Source organism: Chiloscyllium plagiosum, unplaced genomic scaffold (assembly GCF_037043375.1).
Source record: "Chiloscyllium plagiosum isolate Xiang-an unplaced genomic scaffold, Cpla_swu_hap1 HiC_scaffold_31, whole genome shotgun sequence".
Taxonomy (NCBI): domain Eukaryota; kingdom Metazoa; phylum Chordata; class Chondrichthyes; order Orectolobiformes; family Hemiscylliidae; genus Chiloscyllium; species Chiloscyllium plagiosum.
The window spans coordinates 28,758,293-28,778,525 of NW_028270169.1; the positions used below are offsets into that span (position 1 = coordinate 28,758,293).

The 20,233-nt window shown below is 41.0% G+C and overlaps 1 protein-coding gene across 2 annotated transcripts in view; it reads right to left on the minus strand.

Annotated features, from left to right (window-relative positions):
* The window catches only part of LOC122564039 (membrane-associated phosphatidylinositol transfer protein 3), a 440,972-nt gene that overhangs the window by 391,814 nt on the left and 28,925 nt on the right, over window positions 1–20,233 (minus strand). Inside the window, exon 3 of one of the 2 annotated variants that reach the window (XM_043718505.2) lies at window positions 145–252. The exons of the other annotated variant lie outside the window; for it this stretch is intronic. Within the exon in view, the coding sequence (XP_043574440.2) occupies window positions 145–252 (108 nt within the window). The remainder of the gene's footprint in view (window positions 1–144; window positions 253–20,233) is intronic. 2 annotated transcript variants of the gene reach the window in all.

A 20,233-nucleotide genomic window follows, 5' to 3' on the forward strand; every position in this document is an offset into this window, starting at 1 on the left:
TCAATGAACATGATAAATAGAACATACAACAATTAATGAACCTCAAATCATTTATTTTATATGAATATTGAGATTACTTGTGATTCAATAATGGCACATTACATTGAAGAACTGACAGGAATGCAATTGTACCAGCATCCCTACCTTGGTGATCATCCAACTTTCCTATTGTCTCAATCTGTTCCACCAAATCATTCGAGTTCCATGTGCTCATTCCTAGCAGAAGAGCATTTTTACCTTCCGCCACCTCCTCTGCAAAAACAGATGATAATTGAAATGAAGATTACTATTCAGACTCTGTAAATGCCATTCAGTTCTATCATAGAACCATCCTTCAAAAATGTAATTCAACTGAATAATTCTCTTTCTAAAGGATTCAGAAGTCAGAAACCAGCAGAATGTTCAAAGCATTTCCAGCCACACATCAAGATCAATGGATCATAACAATCTGGATCACCCTGTGCTACTTAATGAAATTATTGTAATTCAATTTCCTCACAAATTATTGTTTTAAATATATAAATGTACATTACAACACAACATAGCCCATGAAATCTTCAGTTTACTGTAATGTCTTTGGCTCAAACACACTAAAAAGACTGTTTATATAATGTTGACTTCTTGTAGTTTTGATATCTTCTGACAACTGATATCAGCAGATGGTTGCACAGCACCATCTTAGCACTTACTTCATAGATGCTAATTATACTCAAGCCATAAATTTATCTGTAATGCCCACACCATTACGGCAAGAAATAACTGGAGATCCAAAAAGAAACTTTGTTAAAAGCGATGTAATTCATAGAGTCACAGAATTATACTGTACAGAAACAGATCAGAACTTATCTGAAAAGCTAATATCCTGTCAAATGGTTTTTGACTTGAATTAGCTGATGACTACAACCTACTACGAGATCACAAAAGGAAGATATTGCTGGCACTGAAAATCAGGTGGTGGCATTTTTAGATTAGATTCCCTATGGTGTGGAAACAGGCCATTTGGCCCAACAAGTCAACACCAACCTTCCAAACAGTAACCCATCCAGATCCATTTCCCTACTTTATATTTACCCCTGACCAATGCACCTAACACTATAGGTAATTTAGCATGGCAATTCACCTGAACTGCATATCTTTGGACTGTGGGAGGAAAACAGAGCACCCAGAGGAAGCCCACGCAGATATGGGGAGAATGTGCAAACTCCACACAGACAGTGACCTGAGGCAGGAATCGAACCCGGGTCCCTGGTGCTGTGAGGCAGCAGTGCTAACCACCAAGTCACCGTACCACCCTTCTTGGGCAAGTGTAATTGTCACCAACATGTATTCGTAATATTAGATATTATTTAAAAGGTCTAATCAGCCTTTAAAATGGACATAAGTAGTCCTACAAGATGGCTCCCAACTGCTGCATGATTTGTCTTGTGAATGTAACTGCAATCAAAAGCAAACAGACTGTATTACCTTAAGAGTCAATCACAACAGGACATTAAATAATTAAAGGATTGCCCATTAAAACCTCAAAAGGCAGGAAGATCCAAAGTTTCTGTAGTGTTGAACAGGAGACAAGAAAGGACATCACAAGGAATCCCAATATAATTGATTTGGCTTTGTTGAACAATGATTCATCAAAGTTAACATTTGCAGCTGTGACTGATTGTGATAAATATTAGCTGAGGACAGCCATTTGAAGAAAAATCATCTGACCCCCATGAGGTGTTCACACCTCGAGAAATATGAGGTGATGCATTTGGGCACAACAAACAAGGCAAGGGAACACATGATGAATTGAAAGATTCTGAGAAGCACCCAAAGATAAGAGGGATCTTGGTGTGCATGTACATCGGTCTCTTAAGGTTTCAGGATAGGTGGATAAAGTGGTTCAGAAGGTATATGGTATACTTGCCTTTGTTAGCCAAGGTATAGAGTTTAACAGCAGTGAGATCATGCTGTAAACGTTGAGGCCACAGCTAGAGTATTGTGTGAAGCTCTGGAATCCACATTACAATAGCACTGAAAAAAGTGCAGAAGAGATTTACCAGGATGTTGTCCGTACTGGGGATTTTCAGTTATGAAAATAAGATAGAAAATTGATGGCAATGGTTGGCATTAAAAATTATGACTTGACTGCCCTAATGGAGACATAACATGCAGAATGACCAAGACTGAGAACTGACTATTAAAGGATATGTGACATTTTAGATAAGAAAAGGCATTTTAATGCCAATAATAAGGGACAGGACAGGTGTGTTAGTAAAAGGGAAATCCAATCAGAAGAACAGGATGTAGAATTTGGGTGGAGCTAAGGAACAGTGAGAGGCAGCAAACATTGGTAGGAGTGGTATAGGTCACCAAAAATCATGGTAACATAATGTTTGCCTTAATTTAGTAAATTAGAGAGCACATGACAAGGGCAATGTAGTAATCATGGGTGACTTCAATCCACATATGGTCTAAGCCTCAGAGGGGAAAGAATACATGGGAGCCTGAGAGGCAACGTTTTACACAAAGGGTGGTACACATGTGGATGAGTGGAAGCTTTTGAGACAGGTATATTAACATTTAAAATGTCCCCAACATTTAAAAGGCATTTGAACAAATACATGGATAGGAAAGGTTTAGAAGGATATGGGCCAAGTGCAGGGAAATGGGGTTAACGTGGATGGACATTTTGGTCGGCATGGACCAGTTTGGGCCAAAGGGCCTGCCTCCATGCTGTAGGCCTCTAGGACTCTATGACTGGATAAATCTAATGAGTACCAATGCTGTGGAAAAACAATTCCTGGAATGTGTTTGAGATAGTTTTCTGGAGCATTTTGTTGGGGAAACAGGTCAAGCACAAGCTATGTTTAGATCTAGTATTATGCATCATTAGTACACTTGACATAAAAAAAGCCTTCAGAGAATAGTGACCACCGAATGATAGACTGTTCCATTAAGTTTGAAAAAGGCACAGTTCAATCTGAAACTTGGGGTTTAACTATAATCAAAGGCAAATATGAAGGTTTGCTGAGGACGTTGATTGTGAAGGTTTGGTAAAAAACATGATTATTAGCTTGTCAGAGAAAGGCAATGGCTGGTATTTAAATCATTAATGTTTGGTGCCCAAAGATATATATTCCTTTAAGACAAATATCCAAAACAGGAAAAGTGAAAAATCCATGTCCAGTCCTATAATTTAAATGTAGAATTACATTCAGAAAGGAGATTTAAAATATTCCCCAAAAACTGTTATAAGCCTGAGGATTTGAAGAATTTTAGAATTCAGCAAAGGTGGATCCTAAACATTGCCAAGAGAGAATAGAATATCAATATAAAACAGCAAAAAACATAAAAATGGTTTGTAAAAGCTTCTGTAGTATGTAAAGAGGAATAGATTAGTAAAGACAAATATGGATAACTACAGGCAGAGACACGAGAATTTATAATTGGAAAGGATTTGGCAGAGGAGCTAAATAAGTATTTTGAGTTGGTCTACATAGAGGAAGACACGATACATCTCCTGAAATAATTAAAATCCAAGAGTCAAGGGAGAACGTGGAACTGAAAGAAATTAGTATTTGTAAAAAAAGTAGTACTGTGGAAATTAATGGGACCAGAAGTTTGCAAATATGTAGAACCTGAAGACCTTGACTCCACAGGACCTAAAGAGATAGCGAAAGAGATAATCACATTGGTGGTTATCTTTCGAGCTTCACCAATTCAGCAATGGTGTCTGCAGATTGATAGGTTATAGATGTAACCCCCTTGATTAAGAAAGAAGAGGGAGAGAAAAACAGGGTAGTACAGACCTGTTAGCCTGACATCATTGGTATCAAAAATATTTAAATCTATTGCAAAGAATGTAGTGACTGGATATTTAGATAATAATTGCCTGATTGGACAGAGTCAACATAGATTTTTGAAGGGGAAATCAGGTTTGACAAACCTGATTGAGATCTTGAGAATGTTACTTAGCACGATCACAAAGGGGTTCTGGTGTATTTAGATTTTCCGAAGGCATAGGAGATTAGTAAACAAAGTTAAAGCACATTGGATTGGGAGCAATATGGCATGGATTGCGGATTGTTTAACAGTCAGAAAGCAGAGAGTGAGAAGAAAGGAGTCAGTCTCAGGTCAGCAGAATGTGACTAGTCAGTTAAAATTCAGAATCTAAATCAACGATTTGGATATTGGGGCCAACTGTAACATTTCCAAGTGGCCAGATGACACAAATCTTATTGTGAATGTGTTTTTATAACAAATTGATAGTTTCTTGGTCATTTTAATTAATATTTATGGAAAATAGGTTTGAAATATATATTTATCCTGGTGGGATGTGAACTATGTCTCTGGACATTGTTTCAAGCCTCTGAATTCCTAGATACAGTACCATTATGCTCCTGTTCCATCAAAGAGAAATAACATAGGTGCATTTCAGTGAATGCTCTTTAATCTTCAAAACTGAACACAGGAATGTCAATGTGCTGAGCCACCAATTGGTATTTTATTTCCATTCTCTAGTGCTCGTAAAGTGAAAAGCAAGTTGCTGTGACAAGAAAGCAAAAGGAGGTAGCTTTATTGCTGCATCAGTCTCCACTTTGCTAATGTTTGCAAAAATGAAAATAGGCTCCTGAGTAGCAAAAAATGATTTTTGGTCTTTATTTCTGCACATGCAGAGCTCCAAAATTCAGGTGTCCCCTGTAAACGTATGCAAACTAACTTTAAAAAATAAACTGAGAATGGTATCATAGCGAGGAAGTGATGGAGATAGGACCCAGTAACAACTCGATTGAGCCCCTTCCAGAACTCCAGAGGCTAATTACACTAATTCAGAAGGAGTCTTTGACGCCAGTTGAGGTATAAAGATCACGTTTGCTGAATGGTGTCAATTCTCTTCTAATAATTTTCTTTACTCATTTGTGGGATGTAGGCATCGCTGGCTGGATTAGCATGTGTTGCCCATCCCCGGTTGCCCTTCAGAGGGTAATGGTGAGCTGGCTTCTTGAACCGTTGCAGTCCATGTGTTGTAAGTAAACCCACAATGCCATTAGAAAAGGAATTCCATGACTTTATCCGAACAATAGTGAAGGAATGGTGATATATATTGAGTGGCTTGGAGGGGAACTTACAGCTGCTGGTGTTCCCATGTATCAACAGCCCTTGTCCTTCAAGTTGTTAGTGGTTATGGGTTGGAAGGTGCTGTCTCGGAATTTTCAGTGGATCTTTGCAATGCATCTTGATGAGGGTACACACTGCTGCTACTGAGTATCAGTGATGGAGAGGGTAAATGTTTGTGGATGTGGTGCCAATCAAGTGGGCTGCTTTATCCTGAGTGGTGTATAGCTTGAGTATTATTGGAGCTGCACTCATCCAGGCAAGTGGATATAATATAATAGCATCAACTTTTCAATTCACATCAGCCTATAAGGTAGGTTACAGCAGCCAAAATCAAATTTTACTTTGATGCTGGCTTTATTGCTTAAATAAAATGACACATCAAAAGCATGATGTTGACCTTTGGAAAGTTCTTCCTGGTCATGTAGAGGTGGAAAAGGATACCTCTCCTCTAAAATACCATGCAGCTTGCCAGAGTCAATGAAGCCCTTCCAGATTTGGTTAACCTTGGGCTTGTGCCATGTGTGGAGTTTTGGATCGTTCCCCTGCAAGTCCCTTTCATTCAGCAGCTCTCTAAAGACAAGAGGAAATGTCAGGGGAATGCCTACCCTACCAGCACAGGCTGTTTAAATGTATATTGAAGAACATGTGAAAAAAACGCAGTGATTTTCAAGACGGGAACTCCCCAAGCAAACCAGAGAGCAAAACAATCCTCTGAGCTACCAAACTGTTCTTCATTCAGAGCCCTTTGTAAAACTGCTTTATTAAATTTGCATATAGCAGGTTTGTAAAACAGATTCAGGATGAGGTGGCAGTTCTGAACTATTAAGGTAAATTGGGCAGTGGGGTCATGGAAATTAACATGGAGGAGCTACACAGCAATGGGAATGAGGAATGTGGCAAGTATTCATCTCAAATGTGAAAACTTTGAAGCAATGAGCAGGAACCATTTGATGAATACCCACAGCGACTTCAAACAATCCATTCATTCCATTCCCACCAAGTAGGCAAGATCAAATAATGGGAGAAAGTGAGGACTGCAGATGCTGGAGATCAGAGTCGAAGAGTGTGTAGCTGAAAAAGCACAGCTGGTCAGGCAGCATCGAGGAGCAGGAGAATCAACGTTTCGAGCATAAGCTCTCCATCAGGAAATAATGCCTGAACTTAATACCAAACCACTAATACAGATTAGAAAGACACTTCCATCCCAAAATTAATGAGCTATTGCTGCGCTTTGTAATGGGGTAAATGTGAGATTAAAGAAAACTAATAGCAGCAATTGAACAAGTATTTCTCTATATTCAAAGTGAGTTATGCATTTAATTATGTATTTAATTTGTATTTTCTCCAACTGATTCCTCAGGTTCGGTCAGGTTAAGTTAAGATTTTCTCCTTTTTCATTGTGCACTTCATTCCCTTTTTTTAGCAGAAATAACGTACTCACTTAATCCTTAAGTCTCCAGCCTCCTTTGCTCAGCAGGTAGTAAATTTTTGGAATCCTTTGCCTTAGAGAACTTTGGATACTCAGTCATTGACTTATTCCAAATGGAGATCAATAGATTTCTACATATTGAAGGGATATGGGGAAATGTAATAAGTACAAGTTCAGTCTTGATCTCATTGAAAGACAGAGGCAGATCAGAGGGCTAAGAAGCTTCCTCTTTTCATTTTTTAGGTTCTTAATATCAGCTAGGGTTTATGGTCAATGAACAATTGAAGTTGGAGTGGTGATAAGACATACAAGATTTTCAGGTCCCACATTGGAGTTAAGAAGGAATTATTGAAAAAAAAAACTGGGTGGAAAGTAGATTTCAATTTGAAAGTCTCAAATTGGAATGCTTGCTATAACCTTTTTCCAGAGATTCTACCTCTACAACATGGAGAACGTTCCACCCTTGTGTGGAAATTCTGATCAACAACAATGAGAAATCTTAAAAAAAGGTAAAGTTTCCCATTGCCGCAGTGTCTCCTGATAACCAGAAATCAACACTGCTCACGATTATTCCTGTGAATTGTTGAGAGGTTTTACTCCATGCTTGCTGTTGGCTTGGAATGTGCCAGAATTGTCTGCTGTCTCAAGCTTCTTAATATAAAGATGGAAAATCTACTTATAGAACCCCAAGGAAATATCATAAAAGGATGAATAAAATATTTAATTAGAATCACAATAAACGAGGGGATAAGCACCTTCCACAACTACCATGGCAACCTCTATTGAAAATGCCATTAAGAAGCATCATTAGAAAACAAATAAGGAACCAATTTGGAGAAAATTTTAAAAGTTATGAAATGATACAGTTGATTAAATTGCTTATCTTTAGAGACAGAAATAGTTATTCTTTATCAGGTTTATGAATCCCAATTCTTTCTTGATAATATAAATTTCTTTCATTTCCGATTTAAAATGCTAATTGATATGCAAATCAGATGTCACAAACTATAATTCGAATATGCTGCCAGCAGCGCAGGCATCTACAAAATGTAATCTGAGCTCAATGTGGAGAAGAGGGGGCAAAATCTGATTAACCCTTGCCAAATGTTTTCAGTGAAGGTAGCGTATCAACATCATGCTCCTGCTCATTTCAATGAATTCAGAGTCGAGGCTGCACTAACTCCCTTATTAAATGCCCCATTACTATGAAGACAAGCAAACCTGACAGGGAACAGCAATTCTTAAAAGCCTGCTTACAGCTCTAAAAGGAGACGGGTGTTGTGACTGGTACAAGCACTGGCAGTCATGTAGGGAACTCAGACCTGGAAAACAATGAAGGATGTCATATCACAAAATGTAGGATCCAAGGACTGTGCACTGCAGACCTTCAAGACTGTTGTAGAAGGCAGAGATGATCAGCAACCACAGGAGATATTCCCTCCACCACCCTTTCCCCCTGTGCCACCTATATGCTCAAAAAGCAGTGGTAGCACATTACTTTGAAGGTTAATGTAAGAAGTCAGACCTCCAGGATCTGGTTGCAGTGTTGCAAAAGTTCAACAGTGTTACTCAAGTGGTAAATGAATACACCCACCAATACCCTATCCACAGCAAGACCAGTGTGAAGCATCATGAGGAAGCCTGCTTGATCCTGGTAAGAAAGAATGGAATTTAGTCAGCTCCACTAAGCCTCAGAGACTTTCCTTACTACCACCTGAATGTTAAACTGCTAATTTTTACAAATGTCATCCCTTCCAGCCTGGAAAGAGTCACACAGCCAAACATTTGCTGCTATGCTAACCCTCTCAACCAACAGAAATGTTTTCCTTACCCTGTGATGAGGTGGAGGTGGCGGATGCAATGGATGGCGAATATCAGTGAGAATATTCTCACTGAGCAGCAGATACTGTGAACATTATTCTGCATTGAGATTCCAGCAGAAGAAGTGAGCAGATGTGGCCTCTGTGCTGTGAGATCTGCTCCTCCTACTACTCTTCCTCCTCTCTTTTTCTAGCAGCTTTTCCTGCTCCCTATCACTTCTGTTCAATCCCCATGACATGCTGTACAGAATTCCAAGGGAAATGGCTGCTAGTGCACCAATGTCTGGCAACAACGGATTTGTGACGATGACTTAAAGTCAGCAAACAAACCTTTTCAGCATCTATTGCACAACGGGTGTAGGCTTCAACAACTTCAAACACTAAAAGAAAGTACCAAACATGAAAAATTGTAACAACAGGTACGTGAAATCAACCAAGTCGCTGATGATCATTTTAAACAGCATCAATATTCAGGTGCTTCCTGTTGCTGAACATTTGCTCAACTTTGCAAGGTTCATCTTGGTTATTAATTGGCACATTGAGCTCCAATATGGCTCTGCCAGTGTCAAAACCTGCTGTCGGCCATCATAGTCTGCCTGCTTCACAAACCTGCAGCAGTTATTCACTGCTCTTGGACTAATGGCTTCTCCAATATCGCACCCAATGGTGTTTTGCTCCAACAGGGTATGCAAGCACCTGGGATACAATTTTGGAATTCTATGCCATTAGTAGCCCCCCAAAAGATAAGGCACAAATGATACCATTTTCTGACTCAGATAACCCTATTAATTTAACATACATGCAGTTCAACAACTCTGTGAAAGAAATAAAGTCATAAAGTCATACAGATGTACAGTACTTGTCCATTTCGATCAGATATCACAAATTAATCTCGTCCTATTTGCCAGCATTTGGTCCACATCCTTTTAAAATCCTTTCCATCCATGTATCCATCCAGGCACCTTTTAAATGTTGTAATTGTACCAGCCTCCACCACCCCCTCTGGCAGCTCATTCCATACAAACATCACCCTCTGCATGAAAAGGTTACCCCTTAGGTTCCTTTTATATCTTTCCCCTCTCACCTTAAACCTATGCCCTCTAGTTTTGGACTCCCCTACCCTGAGGAATAGACCTTGGCTATTCACTCTATCCATTCCCCTCATGATTTTCTAAACTTCTATAAGGTCACCCCTCAGCCTCTGATGCTCCAAGGAAAACAGCCCCAGCCTATTCAGCCCCTCCCTACAGCTCCAGCTCTCCAACCCTGGCAACATCCTTGTAAATCTTTTGTGGATCCTGTTAAGTTTCACAACATTGACAGATTTCATCTTCACTGCAGTTCATTTCAGATACTCATGCTTTTCCAACATGCAAAAATGAAAGTATTGCACAATATAGTTATGTCAACATGTCAAAAGATGACAATCAAATTGATTAGAGAGTGTTCAAAATTGCTTCAGTCAGCTCAAACCAGTAGATGGTTTGATAAAAGCAATATGCTTCCTTAATTCTCTGCCTATAACGGTGGTAGAAGCAGAAACCCTCATAGTAATTTAAGAAGGATTTAGATGTGTTCTTGTGATGCCAAGAAATAAAAGAATATGGATTAAGTGCTAGAAAATGTGATTTTGGATGGCTTTTTTTTTAATCAGTGCAGACTTGGTGGGCCAAAGGGTGTTTTTTTGGTGACCTAGACCCCTATGACTCTATGGCTTTGCAATTAATTCTCAGCTCCCTTCTATTTTACTCCCATCATACATGATTTTTTTTGAAGACTACATTTCTAGATTTTATTGAATCATAAGAAATAAGACAGGAGTAGGCTGTTTGGACATCAATCCTGACCTGACCTCCAAAGTTCAGTGAGTAGGCTGTAACTCAGCATGTGAATATTTATGGCCATAGACTGTCAAATGTAAGTTTTCCAATTCCTTGCTCATCCACATCAGTCAGAGAAGAAAGGGGATAATGGGCACAGAAGCAAGGGAAAGGATGTTGTCCAGATGTAGGAGGTCGCTGGGGTTTGGCGGCATTGGTCAGTTGCTATGCAGAATGTGAGGTAGCTGAAAATGTGTTGCTGGAAAAGCGCAGCAGGTCAGGCAGCATCCAAGGAACAGGAGAATCGATGTTTCGGGCATAAGCCCTTTCCTTATGCCCGAAACGTCGATTCTCCTGTTCCTTGGATGCTGCCTGACCTGCTGCGCTTTTCCACCAACACATTTTCAGCTCTGATCTCCAGCATCTGCAGTCCTCACTTTCTCCCAGAATGTGAGGTAGACAAGCAGGAGGCTGGAAGAACACAGCAAGTCAGGCAACATCAGGAGGTGGAGAAGTCGACATTTCCGGTGTAACCCTTCTTCAGGACTGGAGATCGGTGCAAGAGGAGCTGCATATAAAGAGGGGGTGGCAGGGGTAGGGTGGTGAAGTGGGAATAGGTGAAGAGGATACAACCTGGCTGGTCAATGGGAAGCATGAATCTGATTGGTGGCTGAGAGGAGTGGAAGGGATTGGGAGGGGCTGGGAAGGCAGTCAGGGGATGGAAGGAAGGTTATTTGAAATTGGAAAACTCAATGTTAGTCCTCTGAGCTGTAGGCCGCCCAGGCAGAAAATAAGGTGTTGTTCCTCTAATTTGAGCTGTGGTTTATTGTGGCAATGGAAGAAGCCAAGGATGGTCATGTTGGAAAGACAGTGGGAAGGGAAATTAAAATGGGCAATGACTGGGAGGTCTAGTCGGTCCCTGCGAGCACAGCTGAGATGCTCGGCGGGCTGTTCCCTAAGTTTATGTTTGGTCTCCCTGATGTAGAGAAGTCCACATTGGGAGTACCTAATGCAGTAAACCAGGTTGGTGGAGAGGCAGGTGAACCTCTGTCTCACCTGGAAGGACTGTTTGTGGCCCTGGATGGAGGTGAAGGGGTTGGTGTACTGGCAGGTTTTTCATCTTTTCTGGTTGCAGGGGAAGGTACCTGGGGGTTCAGGTGGGTTGATGGGGAGAGTGGCGCAAACCAGAGAAGACGTCCTTTGTTGTGGGGTCCAAGTTGGAGTTGGTGGAAGTGTTTAAGGATGATGCATTGGATGCAGAGACTGGTGGGATGGTAGGTGAGGACAAGGGGGACTCTGTCTTTATTGCATTGCAGGGGGTTGAGAGCAGTGGAACGGAGAATGGAGGTGGTGTGATGGAGGGCTGTCTGGATGACAGAGGGGGAAAAGCACGTTGTTCGAATGTGAGGACAAGGCAGTGGGAACAGCACAAAATGCTATGCACTATTAGATTCTACAAATGCATTGGGCAGACGAAATTCACAAGCAGTCCCCAACACACTGTATCAAATATATGGGACAAAGGGCATCCAGACAGCAGTTAATACGGGACATGGGACAAAGACCCCAGTCACGGGACGATCCCATCAAATCAGGGATGGTTGATCACGTGATATCAATGCAGTTTGCTGAATTGTCTTACCACTTGCCCACAACTTATGGTTCCATTTTAGTTGTCCCATCCTTTCATTTTTGTTCATCACTGCTTCATCCCTCTCTCTATTAAAATCATTGAAATGTTACCAATCAATCAGAATGTCTTTAGAATCTTTCCTGATCCACATCACATTGCTATACATTATCGGTCACTAGTCCATTGAATTGCCAGCATTCCTTTTCTTTTTGCCCACACATAGTTTTCTTGTCTGGTCTCCTGACAAGACTACCTATGTCTATCCAAATTAGCATTTGGAACTATGAATAATTATGCTAATAGGTTTGTCCTAGAAATTGCCAATACATAGACTTGCAGAAGCAGATAACTGTTCAGAACTGAATTGCACATAAAGTGCAGAATACAGACTACACGAATCCCTTTGAAAGTGTTTAGTTGTAGCTAGCGCTTGTCTCAAAATATAACATGCAGAGCTGTAGTAGCATAATGATTACTTTATTGGACTAGTAATCCAGATGCCTGGATTAATTATCTGGGCACATAGTTCAAGTGCTGTCACAGCAAATACAAATAAATCTGGATTAGAAAGGTAATATCATGCAGATACTGGATTGTTATATAAAACCATCTAGTAATTCAAAAGGAATAAGTCTGTCATGCTTGGTCTGACATATGTGTGACTTCAGATCTCAACTGCCCTTTATTATGGTCCAACAGATATATTTAAAAAGGTGGCTCACTGTCAACTTCAAAAACAAACAGGAATGAGAAATAAATGGTAATAGTTCCAGCAATACTCACATCTTTTGGTTTAATGAAAAGAAACCTCTTGCCTCTGAGTTACAGATCCAACTTATTTACAGTACGGAGGACGTTCTCTGTCTGATGTGCTACCTTTCGGATGAGATGAAAACTGAAGTCCTCGCTTCCTGTTCTAGAGATTCAGACTGCACAACATACCAGAATGGAAATATTGCTACTGTTCTTCAAATAACAATGTGATGATCAAAATTCTCGCCCCAACAAAAACCACCCAAAACTGTTTACCTGTCTCTTGGATTCATGATCAAGGGAATTTGGTATGTAAATTTCTATTGTGTTTACCTCAAAAGAACCATGCACTTATTTGCTTGTAAAATGCTTTGGAGGTCATGTATTACCTAATTCTTACTGAAGACGGACAATTATTTCTAACATCATTCAGATTACGTATGGTTCCATAGCTAACTTTGAAAAACATTTCTTTACAATAGCTCAGACTGTCATAATTCACTTTATATTGCTCTCAAACTCAACATTACGAGGAATGACTGCCGCACTCAACAAACAAAAGGAAAACACAATAAACTGTTCAGATGAGAGCTGACAGCACAATAGTGCTTTGTGTTTTGCCTGGAAAAGGGCTGGAAACTGTTATTCTACCTGTTCTCTTCATGCCAACATGGTGTCCTACGACATGTCAGAAGAACAATGTTCAATAGCAAATTTAGGATATATTTTTTAAAAATTAAACAAACAAAACGAAACAGCATGTGCACAGAATTCAATACTCCATTGTTCAATGTCGTTAGGCTTGCAAAGGGTGCATTTTAGATTAGATTCCCTCAACAAGTGCACACCAACCCTCCGAATTAGTTACAGGAAACTACCCAAAATTGTGGATGGTGTTTCTTCTTTGCACTGATCAGTTAACCTTTTGTGTACCTTTCTGGTCTTAAACGTTATTTTCAGTGCATACTATCTTCAAGTTGAGCTGAAAAATGTGGCGCTGGAAAAGCACAGCAGGTCAGGCAGCATTCGAGGAGCAGGAGAATCGACGTTTCAGTTGAACCTGGTGTGCAATTTTTAATATTGATCTTGTTAAATTTTTATAACTTCTTGCATACCCTGATAATAGTCTAATCAATGCTGACATCATGAGTTCTTAAATCAACTCAAGGAATCATAATTGTCTCTTCTTCATGGTCAAAATGAACTTCGTTTAACTTTTAAGCGTATACTTTTCGTAAATCTTTGTGTAGCCAGTTAAACGTGTTGAGTTTCAGGGAATATCTCCGGGACACATGCACTAAAAAACGCACCACCCTGAGTGAGTTAAGACAATTGTTATGCCTAAAGTATGGATGAAGAACAAATATCATGAAGTGTGGTAAGTATCAATAAAATAACAAAGAAAATGACTGAAACTGCATACGCACACAACCTCATTTAAAAAAGAAATGTAGACTTACTTCCATGATCATTTTAACTGTGAATTGTTAAAAGATGCCTATTAAGTCACAGGTCACAAAAATTGGTTAGTGCTACTGCTACCAAAATGGCCTCAGTGTAGTCTTCACCTATACTCAAAACATTAGCTTGCTCTCACTCCATGGATAAAGTCAGGACTGCAGATGCTGGAGACCAGAATCAAAAAGTGTGGTGCTGCAAAAGCACAGCCAGTCAGGCAACACCCAAGGAGCAGGAGAGTTGACTCTTCATCAGGAATGTGGGGGGGTGGGGGGGGCAAGGAGGCTGAGAGATAAATGGGAGGGGGTGGGGCTGGGTGGGCGGTAGCTAGGAATGTGATAGGTAGATGAAGGTGGGGGTGATGGTGATAGATCGGACTATAGGGTGGAGCATATAAGTAAAAAGGAAGATGGACAGGTAGGACAGTTCAAGAGGACAGTGCCACATTGGAAGGTTGGATCTGGATAAAGTGGGGGGAGGGGAGATGAGGAAACTGGTGAAATGGACATTGATCTCATGTGGTTGGAGGGTCCCAAGGCAGAAGACGAGGTGTTCTTCCTCTAGGTGTTGGGTGGCTAAAGTTTTGCGGTGAAGGAGGCCTAGGACTTACATGTTCTTGGTGGAGTGGGAGGGAGAGTTGAGTGTTCGGCCACAGGGTGGTGGGTTTGTTTAGTGCGTGTGTCCTGGAGATGGTCCCTGAAACGTTCCACAAGTTGGCATGTCCCAGAGATGTCCTCTGACATGTTGTGTCCCAGAGAAGTTCTCTGAAATGTTCCCTTGCTACTGCAAAGAGGTGTAAAACTTGCACCCTCACCTCCATCCAAGGCCCCAAAGGAACCTTCCACATTTCACAGAGATTTTCCTGTATCTCCACATATGTCTCCTACTGTGTCCATTGCGCTTAATGTGGTCTCCCTTACATTGGGGAGACAGGACGCCAACTTGCAGAACGTTTCAGAGAACATCTCTGGGATACACGGACTAAACAACCCCACTGCCCTGTGGCCAAACACTTCAAGTTCCCCCTCCCATTCCTCCAAGGACATGCATGTGCCACCCGACGTCTGGAGGAAGAATACCTCATCTTCCGCCTTGTGACCCTCCAACCACACGTGATTAATGTCAATTTCACCAGTTTCCTCATCTCCCCTTCCCCCACCTTATCCCAGATCTAACCCTCCAACTCAGCACCTCCCTCTTGAACTGTCCTACCTATCCATCTTCCTTCCCACCTATCTGCTCCACCCTCCGTTCTGACCTACCACCATCACCCCTCCTCCTTCATCTACCTATCGCATTCCCAGCTACTTTCCACCCAGCCCCAACCCCCCTCCCAATTATCTTTCAGCCCCCTTCGGCCTCCCGACATTCCTGATGAAGAGCTTATGCTCAAAACGTTGACTCTCCTGCTCCTCAGATGGTTTCTCTCTCCAGGCATGCTGTCTGACCCGTTGCGATCTCCAGCACTTGTTGTTTTCAGTACAGATTCCAGCATCTGTTGTAATTTGCTCCTATACTCTAGAAACAGTGTAGAAACAGTTTGATCAAGACTGTTAATGTAGGCTTTATCAGCTTATGCTGGAAACATGTAGATTCAGTAGATTATGAAATCACTGTGTATTTCTGAAATGACACCAGTGGTGCTATTTCTAATTTACCAATCCAGATAGTTCCTTCCATTAAATACTCCCAGCTGTACAACAGCAGGAAGAAACAAATCCCACTCCAGCATGCAGTCCCCAACCTACCCTGCTATCAGCAGTATTCATCAGCATTATCAAATACATTTAGCTTAGTTGCAATTGATACTAGCTCAGTGAGTTTACAGAAATGCCATAAGATTTTTACTGCTGTTCACAATTGGTGAAAGCTGTAGAGAGAGGTGTTACACATGAAAACAAGCCTTCAGTTTGATTTTGAATTCTGCTCAGATCATTTTTCCCAGTTACCCTCCATGATGAGTGGGTCATTGAGAAGAGGCAGAACAGAAAATGGCAGGCTGCTTGCAAAGGGAGGAGTAGAAAACAGAGTGAAGGGATTTCCTTGGTCCCATCCTAATTGCCACTACTGACAACTCACTACTGAGGTTAGCACTGCTGTCTCACAGCGCCAGAGACCTGGGTTCAATTCCCGCCTCAGGCAACTGTCCGTGTGGAGTTTGCACATTCTCCCTGCGTCTGCGTGGGTTTCCCCCAGGTGCTCCGGGTTCCTCCCACAATCTAAAGATGTGCAGGTTAGGTGAATTGGCCATGCTAAATTGCCCGTAGTGTTAGGTAAATGTAGGGGAATAGGTCTGGGTGGGTTGCTCTTCGGAGGGTCGGTGTGGATTTGTTGGGCCGAAGGGCCTGTTTCCATACTGTAAGTAATCTAATCTAATCTAATGAAAACAGCCTCAAGTTCCTCAGCCTTTCAACATAAGACCTTCCCTCCATGCCAAGCAACATCCTGGTAAATCTCCTCTGCACCTTTTCCAATGCTTCCACATCCTTCCTACAATGCAGTGACCAGAACTGTATGCAATACTCCAAGTGCAGCCATACAAGAGTTTTGTACAGCTGCAATATGGCCTCATGGCTCCAAAACCCAATGTGCCTCACACCATATGCCTTCTTAATAACCCTAACAAGCTGGGTAGCAACTTTCAGGGGTCGATGTACACGGACACCGAGATCTCCCTGTGCATTCACATTACCAAGAATCTTACTATTAGCCCAGTACTCTGTATTCCTGTTACTCTTCCAAAGTGAATCACCTCACACTTTTCCACATTAAACTCCTTTTGCCACCTCTCAGCCCAGCTCTACAGCTTATCTATTTCCTTCTGTAACCTACAACATCCTTCAGCACTCTCTACAACTCCACTGACCTTAGTGCCGTCTGAAAATTTACTAATCCATCCTTCTATGTCCTCATCCAGGTCATTTATAAAAATGACAAACAGCAGTGGCCCCAAACCAGATCTTTGCAGTACACAACTAGTAACTGAGCTCCAAGATGAATTTTTCCCATCAACCACCACCCTCTGTCTTCTTACAATTCGCCAATTTCTGATCCAAACTGCTTAATCACGCTCAATCTCATTCCTCTGCATTTTCTGCAATAGCCTACCATGGGGAACCTTATCAAACGCTTTACTGAAATCCAAATACACCACATCCACCTGTTTGATCACCTTCTCAAAGAACTCAATAAGGTTTATGAGGCACGACCTACCCTTCACAAATCCTATCTCTTATAATCCTTTCCAATACTATACCTACAACCAAAGTAAGGCTCACTGGTCTATAATTACGAGGGTTGTCTCTACTCCCCTTCTTGAACAAGGGAACAACATTTGCTATCCTCCAGTCTTCTGGTACAATTCCTGTAGACAATGATGACATAAAAGATCAAAGCCAAAGGCTCTGTAATCTTCTCCTTAGCTTTCCATAGAATCCTAGGTAAAATTCCATCCAGCCCATTTTCACACTTGCCAGAATTTTGATAACCTAGCGCCGCGGAACACTGGTTGGCCTGGGATATCCAACTCCGGTCAGTGCGTAGTGCCGTTTGATCCTGGTCTGGAGCACAGCTGTATGGGCGCCGCCTCTCTCCTTTAATCGCACATGTTCATGGAGAACCTGTTGTAATAGTAATCCTTCTCAGTATGAAAGAAACTGCAGATTCAGACATTTGGTGTATGTGCTTGGCTAAGGAGCCAATGGTGCAAAGCTACTATCTGTGGGATTATGACTGAATGCCTTGAAATCAGAACCCCACCTGAACATAACAATTACCTATTACATACTTTCCCCATTCATACCTCATTATACAATGTATATAACTGCATTAAATTTACCGTGATTCTATCATGCATGTCTCTGGCTTTTCATTCAGCAATAACCTGAGCTTCACTGTGTCACTGATCATAACAGTGTCCTTTTGACCACAACAGTGAAATAAAAGTCCTCACAAAATACCCATTCCAAACAAATTCTGTTAAACAAACCATCCAACCTACAAGTTAATGAATCATGTTTGTGCATTTCTTTAGTTCCCATGTTGTAGCCTTCTTTGCCTGCCTAGTTCTTCTAAGCATCGCTATGTCAGTGGCTGCAGCTTGTCTGGTTGAATTCTGATAACTGTCAAAGGGGAAGTTTTGTAGATGGCCCTGCCAGATGGTCTCAAGCAGTTGGAAAGCCTGGTTTTGGAATGTACCCTCTTTGGTGCAACACTGAGTTGACTACTTCGTAGGTAAAAGCAAGGCACTGATGAGTGCCAGAAGTGGGAGGACCAAGTGCTGGCATCCTGAGGGTTGAAGCAGCTTCCTCTTACGTTGAGCAATTGCTGCCTGTGTAATCACACAATTTGTTGGAATACAGGAACCTGCCAGTGCCCTATTTCTTCAGAGAGGGAGCCTTCATTGCCACTATATGATGAGAAGGGCCCATCTAAATAAATTTGAATTCACTACTTCCTTCCTGGATTTAAACAGAGGAACAGGTGTCGTTCATTCAGCCCTTTGAGCCTGTTTCAACATTCAATGAGGTCATGGCTGATCTGTGGCCTGACTCTATATCACTGCTGTCGGCCCATATTGCTTAACACATTTGCTTAACAAACATTTATCTACCTCAGACTTAAAATTCAGAACTGATCCTGCATTCACTGTCATTTGTGGAAAAGACATCTACCACCCTTTGTGTGCAGAAGTGTTTTCTAGCTTCTCTCCTGAATGGTCTGGCCCTAATTCTCAGAGTACGCTCTCTAGGTCTCAAATCTTCAAGCAGTGGAAATAATTTACAATGTTAAAAATCACACAACACCAGGTTATAGTCCAAATGGTTTATTTGGAAGCACTAGCTTTCGGAGTGCTGCTCCTTCATCAGGTGGTTGTGGTGAATAGGATCATAAGACACAGAATTTATAGCAAACGTTTAGTGTGACATAACTGAAATTATATATTGAAAAAGACCTGGATTGTTTGTTAAGTCTCTCATCTTTTAGAATGACCCTGTTGGTTTCAGTTCTTTCATATGTAAATCGCAGAAGTTTTTTAAACTTACACTCTCAAGTGAATTTTAACAATTGGTGTCATGTCGGCCCAGATAATGCATTTAAGGTGTTGAGGTGCCCTGTGTGAGACTGACATGACACCAATTGTTAAATTTCACTTGAGAATGTAACTTTAAAAAAGTTCTCCGATTTAAATATGAAAGAACTGAAACCAACATGCTCATTCTAAAAGATGAGAGACTTAACAAACAATCCAGGTCTTTTTCAATATATAATTTCAGTTACATCACACTGTAAACTTTTGCTCTTAATTCTGTGTCTTACGATCTTATGCTCCACAACCACCTGATGAAGGAGCAGCGCTCTGAAAGCTAGTGCTTCCAAAGAAACCTGTTGGAGTATAACGTGGTGCTGTGTGATTTTTAGCTTTGTACACCCCAATTCAACACTGGCATCTCCAAATCAGAATTAATTTATCTTTATCCACCCGACTTTCTCCTGCTAATATCTTGAAGGCTTCAATCAGATCACCACTGAACCTTCTAAATTCTCAAGAAGACAGGCCTAATTCTCGAGAAGACAGGCCTAATTTGTGAAATTACTCCTCATAACTTAACTACTGAAGTCCAGATATCATTCTTGTAAACCTATGTTGTCCAAGGCCAGTATATTCTTCCCAGAGGATAATTCCCAGATCTGCTTATAGTATTTGAGGTAGTGTTTAACCAGGATTTTGTATAACTGCAACATAATTTCTATATCCTTGTAGTCCAGACCACTAGAAATATTAGCTAGTGTTCCATTAGCTCTCTGGATTACCTTTTGCATCTATTTGTGACATTTTCAAGATCTATACAACTGAACACCCCCAACTGTGTTTGACATCCATTATATTTAACGTTATACCATCAAGGAAGTAGCTATCCTTTTTCTGTCCAACTTTCCTTTCAAATTTTTCTCAACATGCTACCCAACCTTCGAGCTGCATTAAATGAAATGAAAGTTGTTTGTGAATTTTCTTAAAGTTAATACCAAAGCATCCCAAAAATCCACCATCATGATTTAGTCTTTCAAAAATATTCCATATTCAAGTATACTTTCCAAAAGCAATTATTTGGATTTGCTGAAAACTTGTAAGTTGACTACAAACTCACACTGAAGTCTTCAAGGTAATTTATTTGCTGGAATTGGTTGTCTACCTAAGGGTCAGGCTTAGTATAATATG